Source organism: Mauremys mutica, chromosome 11 (genome assembly GCF_020497125.1).
Source record: "Mauremys mutica isolate MM-2020 ecotype Southern chromosome 11, ASM2049712v1, whole genome shotgun sequence".
Classification (NCBI taxonomy): Eukaryota; Metazoa; Chordata; order Testudines; family Geoemydidae; genus Mauremys; species Mauremys mutica.
The window spans coordinates 49768888-49796849 of NC_059082.1; the positions used below are offsets into that span (position 1 = coordinate 49768888).

The following is a 27962-nucleotide window of genomic DNA, read 5'->3' on the forward strand; positions in this document are numbered from 1 at the left end:
TGGAACCCTGTGTAATTACTGGTGGGGCTAGTCTGTGCTGCTGCATCTTCACTGCTCCGGGACCCGAGCTAGCTAGATTAAAGCTAGCTCAGGGATTTCTACACGAGTTGAAATTGCACCTTGTGATTATAGTATAGGCATATCTTCAGTGACTTGACCAAGGTCCCACAGGGAGTCTGTGACAGAGACTGGAAATGATCCAAGCTCTTTCAAGTCCCAGTCCACCACCTTACTCACAAGACCATCCTTCCTCTCATGTTGTCTTTCCCTTCCCATCTAACTCCTCCTCCTTACCTTACTGCCTTTCCTTCCCGTTCACAATGTATCCCATTCCTCTCTTTCTTCCCCAGTGCCCAGAACTTTGCCAATAAAGGGGCGGGGGTGGGAGGAAAGAGATTACAGTGTTAACTCAGCTTCACCCATCAGTGGATGAATGTCCCTCCTGAGTGATTCTCACCCACCGAAGAAAACATTAAATGTAATGTGTGTGTGCTGGTATTGTCGTTGTCTTTATTATAATGTCTGAATTATAGAAGAAATGCAAATGAATGTCCCTCACAGAAATACAGCAGCGTTGTTATGACGGAATGTGACGCTTTCAAGGGGTAAATACCCATTTCCAGATCCTTTAAAATGCCAGGGTTTTAGAAGATAATAATTCAACAATAAAACTTCACTCTAAGCCAAAACTGTGGAAGTTCTTAGCCTAGGAACAAACATTCTGTCTTTAAAAGACAGGCAAAAGCTATCGAGAGCAGTACTGATGTAATGAATATTGCAAGGCAAAACAAACAAAAAGGGCTTTAAAAAGTACTTCCAAATGTTTTCTTCTGAGCTGTAGCTAAAAAATGAGTTATATAAGAGTATAAGGCTTCAGTGTGAACCTCATCTAAGAATTGTGTAGACCTGAGAACAGATAAGGAAGAATACTGTCACACCGCCAAGTATCAGCAGCTAAACTACATAAGACTCACATCAGATATAAGAGGTGTGTGACTAAATTGTGCTCAGAAATAACCAAGCGCCTCTACAGTTCAAATTCCTAAGAGCAAGCTCCAGTCTGTCTAGATCTTACTATCTACGGGAGTTACTCTGGCACTGCACTATATTTATTTAGACTATATCTGTAATGCCCTTAGCATGCCCTGCCTCTCAAAGATTTTTCTTAATTACTTATGGAGCACATAAATGCACATTTGCTTTACAAACCAAACCAAGACAGATTCCCTGCAATCTAGGATCCAGATCCTGCACTTGGGAGAGGAAAGAGGAAGAGAGAACCACATTTGACAGATGCATGTGACATTGCTTAAATCTCTGTAAGGGGCTCAGGTACCACAGTGATGGGCACAGAACAGAATGCAGCCTGTGCAGAGGTAGGAACACAAGAGTCCATATGTGTGGGTGTGGCTGCAGGATTGAGGAGCAAGAGCAAAGGGGAGGAGATGAGAATGCATATCCTATTCCAACAAGGAGAATCCAATTGTGTCAGATGCTGAATACTCCCTGACAAGTCCATAGCACCCCCTGCTCACGCTGACTCCAAGGAGTACCCCGCAGAATCAGGCATGTATTGCACAGCCTCGCTAGGCCAGACAGTGCTTTGTCAAAGAGACTGTATCTGAAACAGCAATAATGTCAGTGGCAGCAAGTTGGGGTAAAAGTCAATCTGGACAGCAGTGATGCTGGCTATGTGTCACAGCCATGAAGCTGTACCTGTCAAATGCAGCTTTGTTTGTATGTGTAACACAAATCCCCAGACAACTCGCAAAGAATCTTACACAGGACAGCAGGATGCAAATTAACTTGCGTCGTGTCTTATGATTGGCTAGGTCATGGTCTGATATCACAGCCCATTCAGTGAAAAAGACGGTTACTCACCTGTAGTAACTGTTGTTCTTCGAGATGTGTTGCTCCTATCCATTCCAGTTAGGTGTGCGCGCCGCGCGTGCACGGCATCTCGGAACTTTTTTACCCTAGCAACCCCGGCGGGCCGGCTGGGTGCCCCCTGGAGTGGCGCCGCTATGGCGCTGAATATATACCCCAGCCGGCCCGTCTGCTCCTCAGTTCCTTCTTGCCGGCTACTCCGACAGTGGGGAAGGAGGGCGGGTCTGGAATGGATAGGAGCAACACATCTCGAAGAACAACAGTTACTACAGGTGAGTAACCGTCTTTTCTTCTTCGAGTGATTGCTCCTATCCATTCCAGTTAGGTGATTCCCAAGCCTTACCTAGGCGGTGGGGTCGGAGTGAGACGTGGCGGAGTGTAATACCGCGGAGCCGAAGGCTGCATCGTCTCGAGACTGTTGCACCAACGCGTAGTGGGAGGCGAAGGTGTGGACCAAAGACCAGGTGGCCGCTCGACAGATGTCCTGGATCGGAACATGGGCCAGGAAGGCAGCCGACGAGGCGTGCGCCCTCGTCGAGTGGGCGGTGAGTCGGCACAGGGGGACGCGAGCAAGCTCGTAGCAGGTCCGAATGCATGCTGTAACCCATGAGGAAATCCGCTGGGAGGATATCGGCTCGCCTTTCATGCGGTCAGCCACCGCTACGAAGAGCTGGGGCGAACGCCGGAAGGACTTAGTCCGCTCGATGTAGAAAGCGAGCGCCCTGCGGACGTCAAGGGTATGCAGCTGCTGCTCCCGAGGCAAGGCGTGCGGCTTTGGGAAGAACACCGGGAGGAAGATCTCCTGGTTGAGATGGAACGCTGACACTACCTTCGGGAGGAAGGCCGGATGAGGGCGAAGCTGCACCTTGTCCCCATGGAAGACGGTGTATGGCGGGCTAACCGTCAGGGCGTGGAGCTCAGAAACTCGTCTTGCTGATGTAATGGCGACGAGGAAGGCCGTCTTCCAGGAGAGGTAGAGCAAGGAGCACGTGGCCAAGGGCTCGAAGGGGGGACCCATCAGCTTGGCCAGCACAAGGTTCAAATCCCAGGTCGGGGTAGGACGCCGCACCGGCGGGTACAAGCGGTCCAGGCCTTTGAGAAAGCGGGAAACCATCTGGTTCGAGAAGATGGACCGACCTTCTACGGATGGACGAAAAGCGGACACTGCCGCCAGGTGAACTCTCAAGGAGGAGACCGCAAGACCTTGCTCCTTAAGGTACCAGAGGTAGTCCAGGATGGTAGGGACCGGGACTACAAATGGATTGAGACCTCGTTCATCACACCAGAGTGCGAATCTCTTCCATTTCGCTAGGTAAGTGGAGCGAGTGGAAGGCTTCCGGCTCTCAAGTAGGACCTGCTGGACTGCTGCAGAACAGCCCCTCTCCGCGCGGGTCAACCACTCAGGTACCAAGCTGTGAGATGGAGGGACTGCAGGTTCGGATGGCGGAGTCTGCCGAAGTCCTGAGTGATGAGGTCCGGCCACAACGGAAGGGGGATGGGTTCCCGAACGGAGAGCTCGAGGAGCAGGGTGAACCAGTGCTGCCTCGGCCAGGCCGGCGCTACGAGTATGACGGTGGCCCTGTCCCTCCGAAGCTTCAGGAGCACTCGGTGCACGAGCGGGAACGGAGGGAAGGCATAGAGGAGGCGTTCCGTCCAGGGGTAAAGGAAGGCGTCTGACAGGGAGCCTGGCGAGCGACCCTAGTATGAGCAAAACAGGCGGCACCTCCTGTTCTCCCTGGAGGCGAATAGGTCTACTTGGAGAAATCCCCACCTCCGGAAGAGTGTGTGGACGACATCTGGACGGAGGGACCACTCGTGGGAGAGGAACGACCTGCTGAGATGGTCGGCCAGCGTGTTCTGCACTCCCGGAAGAAAGGACGCTTCCAGGTGAATGGAGTGGGTCACGCAGAAGTCCCACAGGAGCATCGCCTCCTTGCAGAGGAGGGAGGATCGGGCTCCGCCCTGTTTGTTTACGTAGAACATTGCTGTTGTATTGTCCGTGAACACTGTTACACAGCGGCCTTGCAGGCGAGCGCAGAAGGTGCGACAGGCCAGACGTATCGCTCGCAGCTCGTGGACATTGATGTGCAGGGCGAGCTCCTGCGGCGACCACAGACCTTGGGTGTGAAGATCGCCCAGGTGAGCTCCCCAACCGAGCGCTGAGGCATCCGTAGTCAGAGTAGCGGATGGGCGAGGAGGGTGGAACGGGACTCCCGCACACACGACCTCCGGGTCGAGCCACCAGCGGAGGGACTCGAGGGTCGTCCTGGTGACCGTGACCACCATGTCGATGGGGTCTCGATGAGGCCGGTACACCGACGCGAGCCGAGACTGGAACGGGAGGAGGTGGAGCCGTGCGTACGCTGTGACATATGTGCACGAAGCCATGTGGCCCAGGAGGCGGAGGCAGGAGCGCACCGTCATGGTTGGGAAGGTGACGAGGTCCCGGATGATGGAGACCATCGTCTGGTGTCGAGCGCGAGGGAGACAGGCCCTGGCCACCGTGGAGTCGAGGACCGCTCCGATGAACTCCACTCGCTGTGCCGGGATCAATGTGGACTTCTCGGCGTTGATGAGAAGACCAACTCGCTGAAAGAGAGCCAGGATTTCTGCCATCTGGTCCAATACGAGTTGTCGGGACTGACCTCGAACCAGCCAGTCGTCGAGATATGGGTAGACGTGTATCTGACGACGTCAGAGGGCTGCGGCCACTACCGCCATACATTTGGTAAATACCCTCGGGGCGGTGGAGAGACCAAACAGCAACACCGCGAACTGGTAGTGGGTGTTGTTCACCACAAACCGGAGGTAACGACGATGGGGAGGATAGATTGCGACATGGAAGTAGGCATCCTTCATGTCGAGGGCGGCAAACCAATCTCCCGGATCCAGAGAGGGAATGATGGTCCCCAAGGTGACCATGCGAAACTTGGGCTTGAGCAGGTATTTGTTCAGCTCGCGAAGGTCCAGGATAGGACGTAGCCCCCCTTTCGCTTTGGGGATGAGAAAATAACGGGAATAGAATCCCCTGCCCCGCCTGTCTTGAGGCACTGCTTCTATGGCACCCACGCTCAACAGAGTGTGAACCTCTTGTAGGAGGACTTGCTCATGAGAGGGGTCCCTGAAGAGGGACAGGGAGGGTGGGTGGGAAGGAGGGGGCGAAACAAATTGCAGGCGGTATCCCGACTGGACCGTTTGAAGCACCCAGTTGTCTGATGTTACTTGGGACCACGCCGAAAAGAAATGGGAAAGGCGATTGTAAAATAACGGGGAAGGACCCGGTAGGGAGAGTGATGGGCCGTCCTCGAGCGTCCCATCAAAAGGCCTGCTTGGCCCCCTGAGGGGCCTTGGACGAGGCCTGGCCCTGGTTACGGCGGTTGCCTGAAGGACGACGGCGATTTTGGGCCGGTCGCCGGCTATTGTATGGCCGATATCGGGACTGATAGACGGGTCGGGAGGGCTGCTGACGGAAGGACCTGCACTGCGTCGCCGGCGTGTGCATGCCGAGAGTACGTATCGCAATACGGCCGTCCTTCAAAGTTTGGATTCGAGAATCCGTCTTTTCAGAGAAAAGACCCTTTGTGTCAAAGGGTAGGTCTTGTAACGTGTATTGGACCTCCGGCGGCAGGGTGGAAGACTGCAGCCAAGCGATGCGCCGCATCGTCAAGCCGGAGGCCAAGATCCTGGCACCTGAGTCCGCAGCGTCGAGGGCGGCCGTGATGGAGGATCTAGACGACCTCCTTCCCTCCTCCAACATTGCTGCGAACTCCTGCCGGGAGGCTGTTGGCAGGAGCTCCGTAAATTTCGCCAGGGACGTCAGGATATCGAAGACGTACCTGGCGAGGAGGACCATCTGATTGGCTATCCGCATTTGCAGACCGCCAGCGGAATAGACCTTACGGCCTAGCAGGTCCATACGCCGCGCGTCCTTAGATTTGGGCGCAGGGGCAGGCTGGCCGTGCCTCTCCCTATCATTGACCGATTGGACGACCAAGGAGTCCGGGGTCGGGTGCGTGTACAGGTATTCATAGCCCGTGGGAGGGACAGAGTATTTGCGTTCAACCCCACGGGCCGTAGGAGGTACGGATGCAGGCGTCTGCCAGAGAGTGGTGGCATTCTTTTGCACTGTCCGCACGAAAGGCAGTGCAACTTGCACTGGCACCTCTGCCCCGACTACATTTGTGATGGGGTCCTCGTCCTCCTGTACCTCCGCTATCGGCAGAGCCATAGCCGTCGCCACGCGGTGAAGGAGGTCTTGGTGTGCTTTTAAGTCTATGGGCGGAGGCTCCTTCGTCGACGCTCCGGCCACCGCTTCATCAGGCGAGGACGAGGAGGACAAGCCCTGGATCACCGGCTCCGAAGAGGGATCTGCCGCGTGCTCGGCGGGGGGGTCGGGCTGCGCGTGCCCCTGGGGTTCAGGTGGTATAGCGTCCGCAGCAGGCGGTGAAGGGGCCGGTCGGCTGACCGTCGCCTCTGGAACCCTGCGCTTGGACGCGAGGGGTCTTGGGGGGGAGGGCACCCCCTGCGCCTCATACTGGGCCCATGGAACCCAGAAGCCCCATGGCTGTGCCCCTTGAGGATGGCCCTGCGGGGTGGGTGGCAGGAGTCCGTAGCCCTCCGTCCCAGAAGCGACTGACGCAGGACGGGATGGCCAGGGAGGTGCCGAGGCGCTGACGGAATGCGCTGCGGAGTGAGGTAGTCCATCCCCGGATGGCAGCGAAGAGCGATGTTGGTCCGTTCGGTACCGGGACGGCGACCGGGGGTGACGTCCGTCACGGTGCCGGGAGCTCGACCGGTGCCGGGAGCTCGACCGGGATTGAGACCTCCAGTGCCGGGAGCGCCCGCGCGAGTCGCGGTGCCGGGAACGGTGCCGGGACGGCGACCTCTGGCGGTGCCGACGCGATGGCGACCTGGACCTCGTGCGGCGCCGGGAGTACGACCGGTACCGCGATGACGAGCGGTACCGGGACTGCGACCGACGTTTCGACGGCAATCGGTACCGCGATGGCGAGCGGTGCCGAGATCGTGATCGACGGGACGGAGATCTGCCACGGGACCGGGAACGTGATCGGGACCGGGTGTGCCGTCCATGTCGACTGTCCAGCGAGGGCAGCCGGGTCATTCTGGCCGGCTTTCCCGCCGACACGACAGCCCACACCGGCGGCGCCGGGGGCCGGAGGCTCGGTGCCTCTATGAGCCGAATCAGCTCACGCGCCTCAGAGAATGTCTCCGGCGTCGAAGGCAGCCGGGGCTCAACCACGGACGGTACCGGGAAGCGTGGCGGCGCCGGACTCGACGGGCCTTGCGGCGCCGGAGTCAAAGGTCCAGTGCACGGCTTGTGCACGGTCACCGCGGGGGCCGCAAGTAGCGCAACCGCTTTCGCCGAGTCCTCAGCGCGAGCCTGCGCCAGTGCCTTCGCCAGTCTATGTTTTTTCGAAGGCGAAAGCGAGCGGTGCCGAGACTTCGTAGCCGCTTTCTGAGGCTTCGGTGCCGCGGAGCCGGAGCGGCTCGGTGCCGCCGGTGCGCTCTGTACCGAGGAAGCTCGCGGTGCCGGCGCGGACGGTGCCGGTGGCTGAAGCGACGCTTCCATCAAGAGCTGCTTCAAGCGGATATCCCGCTCTTTTCGAGTCCGCGGTTTAAATGTAGAACAGAGCGAACACTTATCTGTTCTATGCCCTTCGCCCAGGCAACGGAGGCAGGCGTCGTGCGGGTCTCCGACGGGCATAGGCCTCTGGCACTCAGCGCAGGGCTTAAAGCCCGGTGCTTTGGGCATGAGCCCGCACCGGGTGAGGCAAAAGGGGAAACCCCCCCCTTTTACCTTATCTATTAACACTAACTATCTAACTAACTAACTGTAAAACTAATCACTAAACTAACTATATACAAACAACAAGCGAGAGCTAGGGTTGTGGAGGACAAAGAGCATTCCACAGTTCCAACTGGCCGTCACGGGCGGTAAGAAGGAACTGAGGAGCAGACGGGCCGGCTGGGGTATATATTCAGCGCCATAGCGGCGCCACTCCAGGGGGCGCCCAGCCGGCCCGCCGGGGTTGCTAGGGTAAAAAAGTTCCGAGATGCCGTGCACGCGCGGCGTGCACACCTAACTGGAATGGATAGGAGCAATCACTCGAAGAAGAACACTGAGGTTCTCATAGCTGCCTGGAGGCGAAGCTAAAGATTCAGATCTTTGAAAATTGGCTTAGAAGTCTGGAGGGTAGGAAAATATGTCTTCAATGGGTGGAGAAGGGCATACTCTCTGCGGCAGGCAATCATCCCTTGTTCCCTGATGGGATGATCTGTAGGAAGCTCGGGGAGTCCCTTTGCCTATCTATTGGGTTTTCCTGCAGGGTGGGGTTTGGACGGGGGGCCATGATTTAGCCCCTACATTTAAGAATAATCTCCACTATTTGCCTCCCATATTTCTGATAAGAAGTCTCACAAGAGCATGAAAAAGGCATGCTTTTCTTGTCTCAAAAATCATGTACTCCATGCAACATGCAATAGACAAACACTGGAGGATTGTTAATAAGGCTACAAATGTAATTCAAAGTCCTCAGCTGCAGGTGCTTCACTTTCTTCACTACATCTAGCATGGGGTCATAACTCCATGATGGAACCTCAAAGCTTCCAGAAACCTGTGTGACGTTTCAACACCTAAATAAGTACTTTGATTTTCAAAAGGGCTGAGCACTCAGCAGCTCCACTGACTTTTAAAAATTGTGCCAGCATATGCCTGTCCTGAAGCCAGAGAATTGAGAGCTCCTGTAATTTAGGAATATGGAATTAGGAGCCTAATGTTAGGCATTTCTTTTTGCAAATCTTGGCAATAGACAAATCAAGGGACTATAGATGGATGGATGAACTGAAGAAATACACACACACACACACACACACACACACACACACACACACACACACACACACCATGAACTGCGAACAGGGTGGATAAAAATCAATTTAAAAAATCAGATATTTTTTATTTAAATCAGATTTTTTTTATAAAATGCGTTTTGAGGAAAAACCTATCTAAAGATAGTTTTAATTAAGATACACTATAGCTCAAAGATATCTCATTATGGAATAGGGATTATAAATTATGAACAGACAGGAAAATGAAGGTGAAAATGACCAAGTTAGCTGCAGAAACCAATATTTTCAGTTTCTTATGTTGACCTGGCTGACATAGTCGATTTAATTTTTGTTTAAATATTTCACTTAACTATTTTAGTTAAAAACAATTTTAACAAAAACAAACCTGATTTTAAAAAAACTTGAATGTTTAACTAAATTAAAAAATTCACATGCTTGTTTTGTTAAAATATTATGTTTGCTGTTGAAGAAGAAAATCCAAAATATATAACGTTGTTTTAGATAAATAAAACAATTTAAATATCTGTCTGGTGATGTTCTCCTCCTAATACGGCATGCAAGAAAATCCTCCAAATATTAATGATTAACCTGTTGAATATCTGCTTCAATTACCTTTGGTAAATGAAATAACCAAACAATTATTCATTTTCTGATATAGCTATAAAACTAATCTGAAAAGTTTTCAAAATAAATCACTTTAAAAATGTATAGTGTGTACCTTCTAAAAATGAAACCTACATCTCTCTGAGTTGCGAAGAATATGTATTAAGGTTATAAAAACCAACAAGAATGCACTTTTATATAGAAATCCATGATTAAATCAAGTCTTCCTGACTAGTAATTTAAATCAAATACACCCTGATAGCAAACAATGCTTGCTGCTAGACACACCATGATGAAGTCTGAAATTCTACTAGTATTCCAAAGGCGTCTTGATGCTAAGAGTAATCAGACAAGGCAGTGACAGAGGCCGTTGTCTCGTGCTTACCACATATTTTGTACACAGTGCTGAAAAGGAACCTTCTGGAGAATCTCTTTGGAAAGTAACCAGGAGAAATAAATAGCAGAACAACTCTATTTTTAAAGACATTTCTCCCCAATCCCATCCCCTTGAAGGAGAAAATTCCAGTGCTGTTCCCAAAAGTTACAGCTCACTTCCACAGCTTCCGTCACCAGAAATACCTCAACACTCTGTTTTCACAGATTGAAAAAGTTCAGAAGGTTACGAAAAAGGCCAGAGCAGTGATGACAACAGACTATGCACACACAAATGAACGCTTGACATCACAGTGCTGCAGGGTGACAGGAATGGCTCCCTCCCAGTCATGACTGGATGCTGTAAGTACCTCTCCAGTTTGTAAGAGAAGTCGCTCTTATTGAAAGATCACATTGGCAACCCTGCATTTCAAACAGGAAGCCTTCACATTCTGCAGCTCTATAGGTACCTTTCTGTACTGAAAGGCCTTGCATGTTTGGTGTAACAAGCCAAATTCCACAGAGATGAGGGCTTCGGCTGTATTTCAGTCAGGGGCCCAGAGGTTGAAAATGGTTTAAGGGCTTTATTCACTCTGTCCCATAGGAATGGCCATGCTGGATCAGTGCAATGGTCCATGTAGACAGGGAATGCACTGTTCTGCCAACTGCCTACTCTGTTGCTGGTCTAGTAGTATATTAGGAGAGCCTATGTCTATGACTACTGATACAATGGCTCCAAAGAGTCCTCTCCCCATATTTTACCCTCAAAGGTGGCGACTTGTATCAGATGGAATGAGAGGGAAATATTTGTGTCAAAATACTGGCAGTGAAAGCTCCATTCCAAGATCAGCCAGTTACAACATACAGCAGCAGAGCCTCCAGACCAACCACAACGGGTTCATGACAATTCCAGAGCAAGGAGTAGCAAAGGTGGGAAAGACCATCTTTGCAACCCCCTCCTTCCGAGGCCACTGGACATCAGCCTGGACCCTGATGCCAGGCACAGCAGCTTTGATTCTTCCTGACCTCATCTGAGGATTTGCATATGCCCTGAAGCAAAACAACTGACAGCCCTTGCAGTGTTATCCTAGCAAGCGTAATTGCAGAAGCTATTCTTATCTATTGACATGGCTAATCTTAGTGAGATACAGTATTTCTCTCAATAATACGTTGCAATCGTGAATTTCCACTCAGGTGCACACACACTCTCTCAAACACACAGGCCACTGGCACTTACTTTGGTTGGAAAAAGTCCTTCTTGTCCGCTGACCCAAGGCTCTGAAAGACAAAAACAGACACGTTTCTTTAAGCCCCTTTCATTCATCTGCCTGCCAGGAAAACCTATCCCATGCAGAGAGAGCAACCGAAAGCATTCGTGTGTACATGTAGGAATGGGAATGGCACATGGAGCCAGGGCCTGGGTTCAAATCCAACTTCCACCACAAGCCATTGAAAATCATGAATGCTTAATGGCTGCTCAGTGGCCTGTGTGAAGTGAATGGGTGGCAGGAATCACCACTGGCAGCTGCACTCACTGCCTCCCCTGCAGGGAATCTCAGTGGAGACCAAGGACTGAATAGGTCATGCAGACACAATGATCCTCTCACTCCTAGAGGTCAGGTTACAAGCACTCTGCAGGGACAGCTTGCACTGCCATTGCCTCAGTAGTACCAGCCCTGGGGATAAACAGGAGGCTGTGATGCCCCTGGCTGGAGTGGCAACATTTCTCAGGACGTTCAATGAGCATGTTGTGCAGAAGGGCTGGAGGGGTTCACAAGGTCTGTATTCAGAGAAGCAGAAATGCCACCAGGCCCAAGGTTCACGGATGCAGTTTGACTCACTGTGCATCCTAATCTCCCTTGGCCCCTATCTGGCCGCCTCACCCTGCACCTGAACACATCATGAACTGGTTACTGGCTTGTACCCCCTGAGGCAGGGGAGTGCTATTGTCCCCAGGCTACAGAAGGGGAAGTATGGCACAGATTAAGTGATCGACTTGCCCAAGGTTACACAGCATGTCTGAACTGAACTCGGGTCTCCCAAGTCCCAGTTTCAACCACTCAGTACTTCACACTAGATGAACTGTGTCAAACTCCAAGCATGCATCCACAACTGCCAGTAGAAGAGATGATCTGACATACAGAGAGATTCCCATGTGCTATTGTTTTCCAAGTGTAGATGGTTTACTGTGGTTTCACTCACCAACAACACCATTTATTAAAAGTTTGACAAAATCCCAAACCACCTGCTCTGAGACAGTCTAAGAACTTTGTATTTTCCAAAGCAGGTCCTGCCCTGTCTCAGTCTTTCAGAAGGAAAACACCACAGGCTGGATTTCCAAAGGGGCTTGGATTTTCTGCACTGGCAAAGGCAGTGTGTTTTGGCATGCATTCAGCTAGCTTCTGTGAATTCCTATTTGCATATGGGAGAGAGGGTATGAGAGTGTGTGGGAGAGAGGGTGTGCGTGACAGGTGTGGAAGTGTGTGAGAGAAAGGGAAAGTGTGATTATGTGTACGGTGAGTATGTACACACTGTACATGTCCATATATCAGTGGACCTTTCCTGGCTACCCCAGCAGCTAATTCGGGGGAAATACATGCAGACACATCATTCTCGGCCCTTAGAGAAAGGAGCCAGAGACACGTCACTCAAGTCCCAGGCAGGTGAGGAGAGCCCCACATCCAGCTCTCCTCTGCTCTGGGACATTCCTGACAGGGCAAAACCTCAGGGCTGCAAACTAACTGGGGGCAAGTGCTTGCCCCGTGTGAGAGATATGAAGGGAGAGGGGCACACTTAGCAAAAACCAAACCTCAAGGACTTCTGGGCAGTGGCTGGGGCCAGACAAGGTGCTGCCAGCAGCACTTCCACCAGCAAACGGACATGGAAGGGAGGGGAGAGGGGAACCAGCAGAGCCATGCCTAGCAAGCAGATTTTCAGCAGCTGCAGGTATCCCATTCACGCTGCGCTTGGGCAAGGGAGAGACAGCAAGACAGACAGACAGGCAGACCAAACCTTAGCTTCAGCAAGCCCCGCCCATCGTCCCAGTGCTAAGAACCCTCTCCTCCTCTTTGTACTGGCTCATTGCTGCTCTCGCTGCTTGTTTTCTTATTGTCCAAATCCCTCCTCTCCCCTTTCAATCTTCCTCCTCGCAGAGTTGAAGATGAGGATGGTTTAGCAGGGAGGATACAGCCACCTGCTCCGGGACGGCAGTGGAGTAGAAGAGGATGTGTGTGCATGAGAGGAGCAGGCTTGAACTCTGAAGCTGGTGTTGTACTTTTACACTACGGTTGCCAGGCAATAGCTAAGGCTAACTCCAAAACAGTGAGAAGCAACCAGTCAGAATACTAATCAATGGAGCAGTAATCACCGCCCCCACTGCATTCACATCACCAGCCTCCTTGCCTCAATGGGACCCACTGGTTGTTTGCACTATTTGTTTGAAAAGCAAGTGGCTACACTGCCTCTATATTGAGAATTTCTAAGCCTTTCAGTGCCTGTCCAAGCACACTGGGTAGGAAGCACCATCCAGCCCCATATAGGTAGGATGTACTACTGCCCTATTTCCAGCAGACTTTCACTCAAAGCTTATAGACTCATAGAAGATTAGGATTGGAAGAGACCTCAGGAGGTCATCTAGTGCATCCCCCTGCTCAAAGCAGGATGAATACTAACTAAATCATCCCAGCCAGGGTTTTGTCAATCCGGGCCTTAAAAACCTCTAAGGATGGAGATTCCACCACCTCCCTAGGTAACCCATCCCAGTGCTTCACCATCCTCCTAGTGAAATAGTGTTTCCTAATATCCAACCTAGACCCCCCCACCACTGCAACTTGAGATCTTTGCTCCTTGTTCTGTCATCTGTCACCACTGAGAACAGCCTAGCTCCATCCTCTTTGGAACCTCCCTTCAGGTAGTTGAAGGCTGCTATTAAATCCCCCGTCACTCTTCTCTTCTGCAGACTAAACAATCCCAGTTCCCTCAGCCTCTTCTCGTAAGGCATGTGCCCCAGCCCCCTGATCATTTTTGTTGCCCTCCGCTGGACTCTCTCCAATTTGTCCACATCCTTTCTGTAGTGGGGGGCCCAAAACTGGACACAGTACTCCAGATGTGGTCTCCTTTGACCCAATCCTCCAATTTGTCTAGTTCACTCTGGACCCTATCCCTAACCTCCAACATATCTACCTCTCCCCCAAGATTAGTGTAATCTGTGAACTTCCTGAGGGTACAATCCATCCCGTTGTCCAGATCATTAATAAAGATACTGAACAAAACTGGCCCCAGGACCGACCCATGGGGCACTCCGCTTGATATCAGCTACCAACTAGACATTGAGCTGTTGATCACTACCCGAGGAACCCAACAATCTAGCCAGCTTTCTTATAGTCCATTCATCCAATCCATACCTTTTTAACTTGCTGGCAAGAATACCGTGGGGGACCATATCAAAAGCTTTGCTGAAGTCCAGCTATATCACATCCATTGCTTTCCCCATATCCACAGAGCCAGTTATCTCATCATAGCAGGCAATCAGGTTGGTCAGGCATGACTTGCCCTTGGTGAATCCATGTTGACTGTTCCTGATCACCGTCCTCTCCTCCAAGTGCTTCAAAATGGTTTCCTTGAGGACCTGCTCCACGATTTTTCCTGGGACTGAGATGAAGCTGACTGATCTGGTTTCCTGGGTTGTTGTTCTTCCCTTTTTAAAAGATGGGCACTATATTTGCCTTTTTCCAATTGCCCGGGACCTCCCCCGATCACCATGAGTTTACAAAGATAATGGACAATAGCTCTACAATCACATCAGCCAATTCCCTCAGCACCTTCGGATGCATTAGATCTGGAACCATGGACTTGTGCATGTCCAGCTTTTCTAAATAGTCCTTAACCTGTACTTTTACCACTGAGAGCTACTCACCTCCTTCCCATACTGTGTTGCCTAGGACAGCAGTATCGGAGCTGACTTTGTCTGTGAAGACCGAGGCAAAAAAAGCATTGAGTACTTCAGCTTTTTCCAAATCATAGAATCATAGAATTCAAGATCAGAAGGGACCATTATGATCATCTAGTCTGACCTCCTGCAAAATGCAGGCCACATAAGCCGATCCACCCACTCCTGAACTAATTTTCTCCCTTGACTCTGCTGTTGAACGCTCCAAATCATGATTTAAAGACTTCAAGTAGCAGATAAACCACCAGCAAGCGACCCCTGCCCCATGCTTCGGAGGAAGGCGAAAAACCTCCAGGGCCACTGCCAATCTACCCTGGAGGAAAATTCCTTCCCGACCCCAAATATGGCGATCAGCTGAACCCCGAGCATGCGGGCAAGACTCTCCAGCCAGACCCTCTGGAAAAGGCTAACAATATCCCAACATTGACCCTTTGTACTAATTACCAGTGTGGCACGTTATTGACCTATTGACTAAACCCGTTATCCTATCATACCATCCCCTCCATAAACTTATCCAGCTTAATCTTAAAGTCATGGAGGTCCTTCGCCCCCACTGTTTCCCTCGGTAGGCTGTTCCAGAATTGCACTCCTCTGATGGTTAGAAACCTTCATCTAATTTCAAGCCTAAATTTCCTGACTGACAATTTATATCCATTTGTCCTCGTGTCCACATTAGCACTGAGCTGAAATAATTCCTCTCCTTCCCTGGTATTTATCCCTCTGATATATTTAAAGAGTGCAATCATATCTCCTCTTATCCTTCTTTTGGTTAAGGAAAACAAACCGAGCTCCTCAAGTCTCCTTTCATACGACAGGCTTTCCATTCCTCGGATCATTCTAGTGGCCCTTCTTTGTACCCGTTCCAGTTTGAATTCATCCTTCTTAAACATGGGAGACCAAAACTGCACACAATACTCCAAATGAGGTCTCACCAATGCCTTATATAACGGGACTAGCACCTCCTTATCTCTACTAGAAATACCTCATCTAATGCATCCCAAGACCACATTAGCTTTTTTAACGGCTACATCACATTGCCTACTCATAGTCATCCTACGATCAACCAGGACTCCTAGGTCCTTCTCCTCCTCCGTTACTTCCAACTGGTGCATCCCCAGCTTATAACTAAAATTCTTGTTAGTCATCCCTAAATGCATAACCTTACACTTCTCATAATTGAATTTCATCCTGTTACTAATACTCCAGTTTACAAGGTCATCCAAATCTCCCTAGAGGATATCCCGATCCTTTTCCGAATTGGCAATACCTCCCAACTTGGTGTCATCCGCAAACTTTATCAGCCCACTCCTACTTTTGGTTCCGAGGTCAGCGATAAATAGATTAAATAAGATCGGACCCAAAACCGAACCTTGAGGAACTCCACTGGTAACCCCCCTCCAACCCGACAGATCACCCTTCAATACGACCCTCTGCAGTCTCCCCTTTAACCAGCTCCTTATCCACCTCTGGATTTTCATTTCGATCCCCATCTTTTCCAATTTAACCAGTAATTCCTCATGCGGTACCGTATCAAACGCCTTACTGAAATCTAGATATATTAGATCCACCGCATTTCCCTTGTCTAAAAAATCTGTTACTTTCTCAAAGAAGGAGATCAGGTTGGTTTGGCACGATCTACCTTTCGTAAAACCATGCTGTAATTTGTCCCAGTTGCCATCGGCCTCAAGGTCCGTAACCACTCTCTCCTTTAAAAATTTTTCCATGACTTTACATACTACAGATGTTAAACTAACAGGCCTGTAGTTACCTGGGTCACTTTTTTTCCCCTTCTTGAATATAGGAACTATATTAGCTAATCTCCAGTCAAACGGTACAAGCCCCGAGTTTAGAGATTTATTAAAAATCATCGCTAACGGGCTTGCAATTTCACTTGCCAATTCCCTTAATATTCTAGGATGAAGATTATCCGGGCCCCCCGATTTACTTCCGTTAAGCTGTTCAAGTTTGGCTTCTACCTCAGATACCGTAATGTCTACCCCCATATCGTCATTCCCATCAGTCCCTCTACCACTATTCCTTAGCCCTTCATTAGCCTCATTAAAGACCGAGGCAAAATATTCATTTAGATATTGTGCCATGCCAAGATTATCCCTAATCTCCACTCCGTTTAAAGTTTTAAGCGGTCCCACTTCTTCCTTCTTGGTTTTCTTCCTATTTATATGGCTAAAAAACCTTTTGCTATTGGTTTTAATCCCCTTCGCTAGGTCCATCTCCACCCGGCTCTTTGCCTTTCTCACTGCTTCCCTACACCCTCTGACCTCAATAAGGTAGGTTTCTTTGCTGATCCCTCCCATCTTTCACTCCTTGTACGCTTTCTGTTTTTTCTTAATCACCCCTCTGAGACGCTTGCTCATCCAGCTCGGTCTAAAACTGCTACCTACGAACTGTTTTCCCTTTCTCGGGATACAGGCCTCTGACAGCTCCTGCAACTTCAACCTGAAGTAACCCCAGGCGTCTTCCGCCTTTAGATCCCTAAATATGTTAGTCCAATCCACTTCCCTAACTAGTCACCTTAATTTAGTAAAGTTAGCCCTTTTGAAATCGTAAACCTTAGTCTCAGATGCAATTTTGTTTATCCTTCCATTTATTTTGAAACGAATTAGCTCATGATCACTCGAGGCAAGGTTGTCCCCTACAACTATTTCCTCAACAAGGTCCTCGTTACTCACCAAAATCAGATCTAAAATGGCATCCCCCCTCATCGGTTCAGCAACTATTTGATGAAGGAATTCATCAGCTATCACGTCTAGGAAAAGCTGAGCCCTATTATTATTACTAGCATTTGTTCCCCAATCTATATCCGGGAAGTTAAAATCTCCCATGATCATACAGTTCCTATTAGTATTTACCTCCTTAAAAACATTAAAGAGCTCTCTATCCATATCCAGGCTAGATCCCGGCGGTCTATAGCACACCCCAATCACTATCCCAGGGGACGCTCTAGTAGTTTTCTTCCCCAATGTGATCATTGCCCAAACGGATTTCCGTATTATCCATTGCATTGCTAGTTATTTCGTTACATTTCACCTCATTATTGACATACAATGCTACTCCCCCACCTTTACCTTTGTTTCGATCTTTCCTAAACAGCACATACCCTTCCATACCTGTACTCCAGTCATGGCTACTGTTCCACCATGTTTCGGTTATTCCTACGATATCCGGTTTCAATTCTCAGACCAGGAGCTCTAGTTCCTCCATTTTGTTACCTAAGCTTCTCGCATTGGTGAACAAACATCCTAATTTTTGCTGTTTGGCTCCTCTCACCCTTTTCACCCAACTTGGTAGGGACACAGTACTACCAGTATGACCTGTCGGTCTAGTATCTGTCCCCCCCCTTTTCCTTATACCTAACCCTCCCCCTCTGTCTATATCTGTTGTTATCCTGTTGTTCTCACTCTCAATGTATACATTTGGCGTGGAGAGTACCTGGACCTCTCCCAACCGTCTCCCCCCAATGTCTAGTTTAAAGCTCTTTTAATCAGATGACCTAGCCTCCCTCCTAGAATTCTACTTCCTTCCCTACTTAGGTGGAGCCCATCCCGTGAGAACAGTTCTCTGTCCCCGAAAGCCTCCCAGTGTCCATACATCCCAAAGCCCTCCTTGTAACACCACTCCCTCAGCCAACTATTTATCGTCACGATCTTGTCACCCCTTTGGCGCCCTTCCCTAGGGACAGGTAGAATCCCACTGAAGATCACCTGAGCCTCAATTTCCTTGAGCATCTTACCCAACCTGGCATAGTCTCCCTTGATCCTCTCTAGCGAGAATCTAGCCGTGTCATTCGTTCCTACATGAAGGATGATCAACGGGTTCTTACCTGCTCCTCTTAGGATCCTTTTCAACCTCAGGTCCACATCCCGTATTTTAGCGCCCGGTAGACAGCACACCCTTCTGTTCTCCGGATCGGCCCTGGTCACAGGCCTGTCCAACCTTCGCAGTATGGAATCCCCAATCAGATAGACCTGCCTTTGCCTGGGGACAATGTGGTCCTCTAACCTATCCTCCGTCCCCCCTGGTTGCAAGCTCCTTCCATCATCTGTCACTAGGTTGCCTCCCCCATTCAGTAAGAGTCCCACACTTCCCCTGACCTTCTTGTTGCTAACATACCTGTAGAAACCCCTCTTGTTACACTTCACATTCCTTGCTAGCTGCAACTCTAGTTATGTTTTGGCCTTCCTGTTTACACCCCTGCATGCTTGAGCAATATTTTTATACTCCTCCTTAGTCATCTGTCCAAGTTTCAACTTCTTGTAAGCTTCCTTTTTGTGTTTAAGGTCACTGAAGATTTCACTGTTAAGTCAAGCTGGTCGGCTGCCATATTTGCTATTCTTTCTGCACATCGGGATGGTTTGTTCCTGCGCCCTCAATAAGGCTTCTTTCATATACAGCCAGCTCTCCTGGACTCCTTTCCATCTCATATTAGCCTCCCAGGGGATCCTGCCCATCAGATCCCTAAGGGAGTCAAAGTCTGCTTTTCTGAAGTCCAGGGTCCGTATTTTGCTACTGTCCTTTCTTCCTTTTGTCAGAATCCTAAACTCAACCATCTCATGGTCAGTGCTCCCCAGGTTTCCACACACTTCTACTTCCCCTACCAATTCTTCCCTGTTTGTAAGTGGCAGGTCAAGAGGAGAAAGGCCCCAGGTTGGTTCCTCCAATAGTTGCATCAGGAAATTGTCCCCAACACACTCCAAAAACTTCCTGGATTGTCTGTGCATTGCTGTATTGCTCTCCCAGCAGATGTCAGGGTGACTGAAGTCCCCCATTAGAACCAGGGCATGTGTTCTGGAAACTTCAGTTAATTGTCCGAAGAAAGCCTCGGCTACCTCATCCTCCTGGTCCGGTGGTCTATAGCACACACCCACCACAACATCACCCTTGTTGTTCTTGGTTCTAAACTTAACCCAAAGACTGTCAACAGGCTTTTCTCCAGTTTCATACTGGAGCTCTGAGTAATCATACCGCTCTCTTACATACAGTGCAACTCCACCAAATTTCCTTCCCTGCCTGTCCTTCCTGAACAGTTTATCCCCATCCATGACTGTGCTCCAGTCATGTGAATTACCCCACCAAGTCTCTGTTATTCCAATCACATCATAGTTCTTTTACTGTGCCGGGACTTCCAATTCTTCCTGTTTGTTTCCCTGGCTTCTTGCATTTGTGTATAGGCACCTAAGATAACTAGCTGATTCCCCTACTTTCTCAGTATGAATTAGGAGGCCTCCCCCTGGTGTTTCCACCTGATATCCCACTTCCCCACTTACCTCAGGGCTTAGCTCATCATACCCCAGCGAACCTACTTTAAAGCCCTCCTCACTAGGTTAGCAAACCTGCCTGCGAAGATGCTCTTTCCTCTCTTCGTTAGGTGGTTTCCAACACTTCCTAGCAATCCTTCTTCCCAGAACAACATCCCATGGTTGAAGAATCCAAAGTCCTCTCTCTGACACTACCTGCGTAACCATGCATTTACCTCCACGCTTCGAAGGTCCCTACCTGGGCCTTTTCCTTCAACAGGGAAGATGGACAAGAACATGATTTGACCTCAAACTCCTTTATCCTTCTTCCCAGAGCCACACAGTCTTCAGTGACCTGCTCAAGATCATTCTTGGCAGTATCATTGGTAACCACATGGAGAAGTTGGAAGGGGTAGTGGTCCGAGGGCTTGTTCAGTCTCAGCAGACACTCCGTCACATCCTGAATTCTAGCTCCAGGCAAGCAGCACACTTTGAGTCTCTCGGTTTGGTCAGCAGATGGATGACTCTGTCCCCCTTAGGAAGGAGTCCCCGACCACCACCACCTGTCTCCTCCTCTTGGGAGTGGTGGTACCCTCATCTCTAGGACAATGCATCTCATGCCTTCTGGTCGATGGGTCTCCTTCTGATCCGTTCCCTCAGATGGCTCTTCCAAATCATTCTCTGCAGTAGTACCTGTGCAGAGAGCCTGAAAACGGTTTCTTACCTCTATCTGCATAGAGGGTAGATGGGTTCTCCTCATTCTTGTCTGGCCATGGACCAGCACAATGTTCATCTGCAATCAGTTTGAAATCTCCTCTTGGAGATGTGCATGTTACCACTCTGCTCTCAGGGAGGCCTCTCCCCACTTTGCATATGTTTGGAAAGCACCTGATTCCAAACCCATTGCTACGGCGATGAGCACCCTAGAAATACCTAGCTATAAGTAATTCTTCTGGTGCAGCGACCTCAGACAGAAAGTCTGAGCCAGTCACACGAGGCAGCTCCCAGGAATTGCTCTGGAACCATACGTGGAAAGACTAAGAATGCATAACTACCCGGTCACCCATTCTGGGGCAGTGTGGGAGGTGGGGTTGCTTTGCAATGCCCCCTTCAGGGCTATGCATGGCACTGTGGCGCTCCCTGCCTGAGTCTGCAACCACTGGCTGCCAGTTTGGGGCAGGGTAGCCTGTGCTGTAAGCTTGGTGTCAGCCTCTGAACAATCAAGTAACTAAACAGGAACTCCAGGTTCCGCTGTCTGCGCCTTGAAACAAAGAGGAAATAAAACAACGTTCAAATGCAACAGCTTAGCTGTAGCACGTAGGGCCAGGCCCTGGCTTCTGGGTTAGTCTTGAGGCACTGTCCCAGTCTCACCCAGCTCTGCCCCTAAGCAAACAAAGGCATGCCTCTGTTCTTGATTGGTCAGTATGTCCTCCTGGCCCTGTGGGGGGACCATCTTTTTGGTTTCCCAGGTTGAGTGGATTTTCCTTGGGTGGGGAATGTCAGGGCACTGATGCCTCCAGCGGAGGTTGTTAGTTACCTACTGGTAGAAAAGTAGTCACATAGGCAAATACCCCAGCTAACCAATACTGGAAGAATATACCATGTGTGACAGAGGTTAGTCACACTGCTTAGTGCACAGCTGGAAGGTGCTCAGCACCTACGGTGACAAGAGTGCCTACACTGAACATTACAGTACAATACCACTGCGACCTGGGCAACCAAAGCAGCAGCAGCTCAAAGCCCAAGAAGTCTGTGCATTGTATAGGTAAACTGGATTACCTGAAATCAGCCCTCAGTGCTAGGAGCACATCTTACTGTCCATTCTTAAGCCTTCTAATGGGGAACCTGGTTTTTACCAGTCTTCATTCGTAACCTCATTTTACTAATCAGCACCCTGCAGAACTCATTCTCCTTCTCAACAGCCTTCCCCATCAGCTTTCACTTGCAAATCCTGTTCTTCGCTCAAAACGGCCTTCTCCTAGCAAGCCCGCTTCACCTTCCCAGTGGTTATCACTGGGAGACAGCCTCATCCAAAATCAATCCTACCTTACCCAACATCAGCCCCAGTCACATCCCACTTCAACGGCTACATGGTCTTCAGCCAGGGATCGCACCCCCTTGCAGTAAGAGAAAGACATTCAGAGTGAGCACCAAGTTTTCGCTTGTCCACAGCATCTCCATGAAAGACTCCCATTACTTCTTCAAATGACCGTATCATAGGGACGTCACAATACCTCTAGAAGGCACTTTTTAAAATGCTTAATCCACAATAAGGGGCTCAATCCAATTCCCTGCGAAGTCATAGAATCATAGACTTTAAGGTAAGAAAGGACTGTTATGATCATCTAGTCTGACCTCCTGCACAATTCAGGCCATAGAATCTCACCCACCCACTCCTGTATCAAACCTATGTCTGAGCCATTGAAGTCCTCAAATCACAGTTTAAAGACTTCAAGGTGCAGAGAACCTTCCAGGAAGTGACCCGTGCCCCACACTGCAGAGGACGGCGAAAAACCCCCAGGGCTTCTGCCAATCTGCCCTGGAGGAAAATTCCTTCCCGACCCCAAATATGGCGATCAGCTAAACCCTGAGCATGTGGGCAAGACTCACCAGCCAGACACCCAGGAAAGAATTCTCTGTAGTAATTCAGATCCCACCCCATCTAACATCGCATCACAAGCCATTGGGCATATTTACTGCTAGTAGTCAAAGACAAATTAATTGCCAAAATTAGGCTATCCCATTATACCATCCCCATCAAAGGGGAGACTCTTATTGACTTTACTGGGAATAAGACTGGGCCTTACCAGTCCAGCTGTCTTTTAGGTAACAGAGACTCACTACCAGTTCTTTGGAATAGCAGTTAGTCCTAGTACATTAATAACTAGTAACAACAACAGTAACAGTACTATCACCTATACAGCACTTTCACTTTTTCAAAATGCTGCACACATGCTCACTCAATATATTTCTTGTAGAAGACAGCTATATCCGAAAGAGCTACTTCGCCCAGTTATAGGAAACTGGGAATTCCTGACCTCTTGAGTGTGTCTAATCTCTCCTTTAAAGGGAGGTGTTTTTACTGAAATGAAGATTCATGGGTCCCATTTCTGCCTGATTTAAAATCCATCTTCACCAAGAAAAATAAAGATACAGAAGTTTTGAAAATCAAGGAAAAAGGTGCACCTTGTAAATTTAGTTACTGATTGTAGCGGGGTGGACACCCACTCCTGCCCTGAAGGGCTTAAAACAGCCAGGAAGAGGGCTGTGGCAGGGAAAAGCTAAGCTGATTGGGGACGTAGCCACAGCTGGGCCATGCCCCAATCAGGCCCAGCTGGTCCCTATAAAAGGCTGTGAGCCAGAGGCCCAGGGACAGTCTCTCGCTGCATTCAGAGAGAGAAGGGCCTGGCTGTAGGGAGCTAGAGATAGGGTACGTGAGTGGAGCAGGGCTGGGGAAAGGCAGAGGAGCTGGGGAGCTCCAGCCTGGAAAGCCCCAAGCTGCGGCCTAGCAGAAGCCAACAGGTACTGGGGGTTGCAGAGGGCAGCCCAGGAATAGGCAAAGGCAGCAGGTCCAAACCCAACCTTGCCAGTGATGAGTAGGCTGATACTGCAGTCTGCCCCAGGGCGTGGGGGCTAGATGATGACTGGCAGTAGCCTGATACTGAGGCAAGGTGGGGATAGTGGGTTGGGGGTTCCCTTGGGAGGGGGAGACCAAGAACTGTGGGGGTATTGCCAGGGGGCAGCACCCCAGTTAAAGGGGCACCGGGATCCAGGGAGGGAAACGGGGGCCAGAGGACAAGTGGATCACCGGCCTGCAGAGGGTGCTCCTGGCTGGCAGTAAGCTAATTCCCAGAAGTCACCAGCAGGAGGCGCTGCAGGGGTGAGTCCGCACGTCTACACTGATAGAAAATAAGTAAAGGAATATTTGCAAAAGCAGGAATATGTACACATCAGTGAGTCCAGATGATTTACACCTCAGGGTGTTAAGGGAATCAGTTAACATTAGCTTATCAAACAAGTACTTCTGAAGAGTCGTGGAGAGTGGAAGCAGTACTGCATGGCTGGAGAAAAGCAAATGAGGGACTAATCTTAAAAAAAAAAAAAAGCATGACCCTGCTAATTGTTATTCATAAAATCTATCTACAATCCCTAGTGAAATCGAACAAATAAGAAAAAATTCTAGTAATGTGGTCCAGTGAATCAGACCTGGACAAGGAACCAGGATTCCCAGCTCTGCCATTGGCCTGCTGGGTAACTAAAGAAATAATTTCCCCTCTCCGTGCCTCAGTTTCTCCATCTTTAAAATGGGGATAACAACACTAAGCTTCCTTTGTGAAGCTCTTAGAAATCTATAGATGAAAATTCTTTATAGGAGTGAAGTAACACTATTGTTGTTATTCACCTACAAGACAATGGAACCAGGAACAATAAACAGATGGGATTACAAAGAATAAATCTCACCAGATAAACTTGATTTAATTTTTTCACAGAACAACACTAATCTCAGAAGAGAGCCCAGGAGCTAGACTGGTCATATATTTGGATTGTAGGAAAGTATTTAATATAATGCTCATGGAATGTTACCAGCACACTTCAGATTGTCTTGAGTACAGATGCTGCCAAATACAGTGAAATTTGCCATAAGGACTATAATGGCCAAGCACTGAGTCAGTGGAAGGTGGAATGAAATGAAAAATAGGGGAAATTTAGTCAGGAAAAATGTCCTGATGCTGAGATTAGAGTTTAGAAGAATCTGCAGAATGGAGGGGATTTTTAAAATCACTCAGGATTTTTAAAAGCTGCCTAGATAAAGCACTAGGCAACATGCAGAAGGGACAATTCCTGCCCTCACAGGGAGATGGTCTAGTTGATTCATGTCCAAGTTCTGTGACACCCAACCTGTGCCTGATGACTGAAGCAGACAAAGGAGGAAGCTCCATGGAATGAAGCCTCTAAGGTTTGACACTTGACTCTCTGGTGGTAGAAAAGGTTCATATCCCTGAGGTGGGCATGAAATGACCTGGGATTTAGACCCTATACTTATATCTCTCATTATATTACTAGGCCATCTGCTTTTTGGTTCTATGAAGACTGGTGTAAAAGCACAGCCAGGTGCTGAAGAGGGGTGGTGCTGGAGGAAGCAGATTACCTCTCCTAAAATAACTCCAGAAGCCACTGAGGTTCTGGCTGACCTGTCATTCCTGCAAAGCAAGCTGGAGCCCAGGAGAGAAGGAGACAAGGAATGGAGGGTGGTGACAGTGAGTTAAATCAACAGCTCCCAGATCCAAGCCCCACCTCACAGTTCCTCACCACTCTGGATGAGTCACCTGGAGCATAGCCTTGCGCATTTCTCCTTGTTTGCTCATTTCATTGATGACTCAGGGTTTAGGAAGCACACTCTAAATCTCCTAATGAAATAATGGAGAGGAGTCAGTTTTATCGTGCTGGGTGTATTTTTAAACATATATTTTTAGATGATGCTCAAGTCTGTCTCTAAAGCTCATCAATCTCCAGAGATAGGGAAGAGAATTCCTTGCTATACAGAAACATTTCGACATGATGGAAGGGGCCTCTTAAGACAGAGGAACAGCAGCCCAGCCCGTCTACCAATCCCCCCAGCATGGAACAGGGAGAGTGAACATGACAGACTTAGGGGTGGATGTGCTGCAGCCGGAGACACTGCACATGCTCCATCTCCTTGTACCCCAGCACGACGATGCAGGTGGTGATGCTGTGCTGTTATAGGTGCTCTCCATAACCTGGCTACTCTCCATTTCCAAGTTCTCCAATAAGGAGCTAGGAACACCATGTTGTTGGAAGGCCTGTCCTTCTCAATGTGGATCTGTTCTATCTTCCAACCCTAGACAGCTTTGTCTCCTCCTCAGCCTTACAGATCACCTTGGGGAACAGTTTACCTAAAATCAATGAAGCAGCAAAGGAGGAGACTAAGGCTTGGTCTACACACAGTTTTTGGACCAGTATAACCATGAGGTTAGGGATGTAATTGTTTACCAATACAGGTATACTGGTATAACCCCAAGTGTGGCTGTAGTTATACTGCTATAAAGATGTCTTACCTCAGTATTGCTTATTTTCCTTCCCATACAGGAATAGCTATATTGCAAAAGCACCTTTATACCCAGTGCAATTGCATCCTTGTTAGGGGATTGTACAGCTTTAAATATACAGCACCGACATAGTTAAACAGGTACAACTTTCTAGTGTAGGCAAGACATATAGTGATGGCAGGAGAAAGCTGGTTCCAAATGTGACCAATTGCAGCACAAACAGCTTTGGTGTTCCTATCCTGATGTGACTGTGGAAGGTAAAAGAGTTGATTTTTCTCCTACCCCACAGCATCCATAATGTGTTGGATAAAGGATATCTCTGTTACACATTCAATGCCTGGTTCCATCTCTAAAGTTAAGGAAGTGAGAAGTCACCCAAGAGATCTTCTAGAGAAACAAGAAAACTGGACTTACCATTCCTGATATTTCTAAGTTAAAACAAGAACTAAAAGATTCAGGCTTCTTTTTATTCTCCATAAAAGAGCAATAGCAAGGGCACAAACTCAACTTTTCAAAATCCTTTTAACTCCTACGCAGCTTTGATGCCGTTCAGACCAGCTATGCAAACACACTGTCACATTCAGAGCTGGGAAACTACTGAGCACCCCCAACCCCCTTGCCCAGTAAGATCATCAATAACAAAAGAATATACATAAACCTAAGTCAAGGAAATTGTCTTTTTCCTGAAGCTGTTGTGTGTGACTGGCACATCAGCTGCTGTTGCTAAACCCCCTTCTCGCTGCATCCCACCCTGTTTTGTAGAGTACCTGGCGGAGAGAGGATCATACCCCAAGTTTCAAGGCCGAGCTTTTAAAAAAAATATCTCAGAAAGCCTTTGCCAGGATTGGCGCATCAGTTAAAGGATGTGCTGGACCAATTCATCTCACTTGTACCTGATGAAAATCAGTGCAATGTGTTGCACAGATGAAAAAGCAAAACTTTTCAACGATAGCTCTGAATTCCCAAATTAAGCACAGATGGAAAGAAGATCTACAAGAGTTTCAAAACATATTGCATGTCGATGGGCCGAAGCAAAGACTGGGCTGGTTTTTGTTTTGTTTTTTGAAGCCCTGCTTCAAGGCAAACTGCAGATACTGTAGACATCAAATTCATTGCGCTTTTCACTCAGTTAAAGGCTACCATGTAGTCTCAGCTATTTTTTTCTGGGCAGTGGTGTCAATAGAAGAATAAACTATTAATGAGCCTCAGGAAGCTTTGTACAATTTAGAAACTACCCCAAAATAATCCCCAAAAGACAAGCAGCTGCTGCAGGTGACAGTTTTCTAAGTCAATTTTTAATTGGCCCAGTAACTCACAGGGTAGTCACTGCCTGTAGAATCAGAGAGGAGAGACAGACAAATGGATGTTATTTTTCCAAGCTATGAGAGGGTCTGACAAGAGACTGTTTTGGGCCAATCTCAAAAACCCAAAAACAAAAAAACAAAAACCCAACCCTTCCCCCCGGCAACACTGTTATAAAACTCTCATCTACCCCTTACCTCCTTGAGGGATTTCTCCCCCATCTAGAGCTGCCATCCATTCCCCTGTGGCTACTTAGGATTCAGCACTAAGAGCTTTATCCTAAGACATGCTGGACTCCTTGACTCTCGCTAACTTCAACAGCTGCAAAGAGTGCTCAGCCCACTGGAAGGATCAGGCCGTAGGCACTGAGATATATCCTGTCAGCCTGTGGCATCTCCCCCATGACACTGGCAGTCTGTATTTAAAGCATGCCCACTAGGCAGCTCAGTATACCTGCAATGCGCTGCATCAGGAGCTGATGCCTGACTCTCCTAAGGGCAATCATACCCCCATGCCTCAGGGTGGAAACTGATGGTTTGCAGGGCTTAAAAGGAATTTCCCTCCACTTGGCCCATAGCAGGCTGTAGGGGGGCAGCTGCCCCATTCCCTCAGATCAGGGGTTAAAAGCAGCCGTGGAGAGTGAGAGCAGCTGAGTGA

The 27962-nt window shown here is 49.0% G+C and overlaps 1 protein-coding gene across 11 annotated transcripts in view; it reads right to left on the reverse strand.

The window, feature by feature from the left end:
- LOC123344354 (ankyrin repeat and fibronectin type-III domain-containing protein 1-like) overlaps window positions 1-27962 on the reverse strand; it is a 596720-nt gene that overhangs the window by 143486 nt on the left and 425272 nt on the right. For 9 of the 11 annotated variants that reach the window (XM_044980488.1, XM_044980475.1, XM_044980476.1 and 6 more), the window contains one exon: window positions 10970-11010. The exons of 1 other annotated variant lie outside the window; for it this stretch is intronic. In XM_044980488.1, coding sequence (XP_044836423.1) covers window positions 10970-11010 — 41 coding nt within the window. Of the gene's footprint in view, window positions 1-10969; window positions 11011-12744; window positions 12966-27962 lie in introns of those variants that run through there. One more of the 11 variants, XM_044980484.1, reaches the window with a different exon arrangement.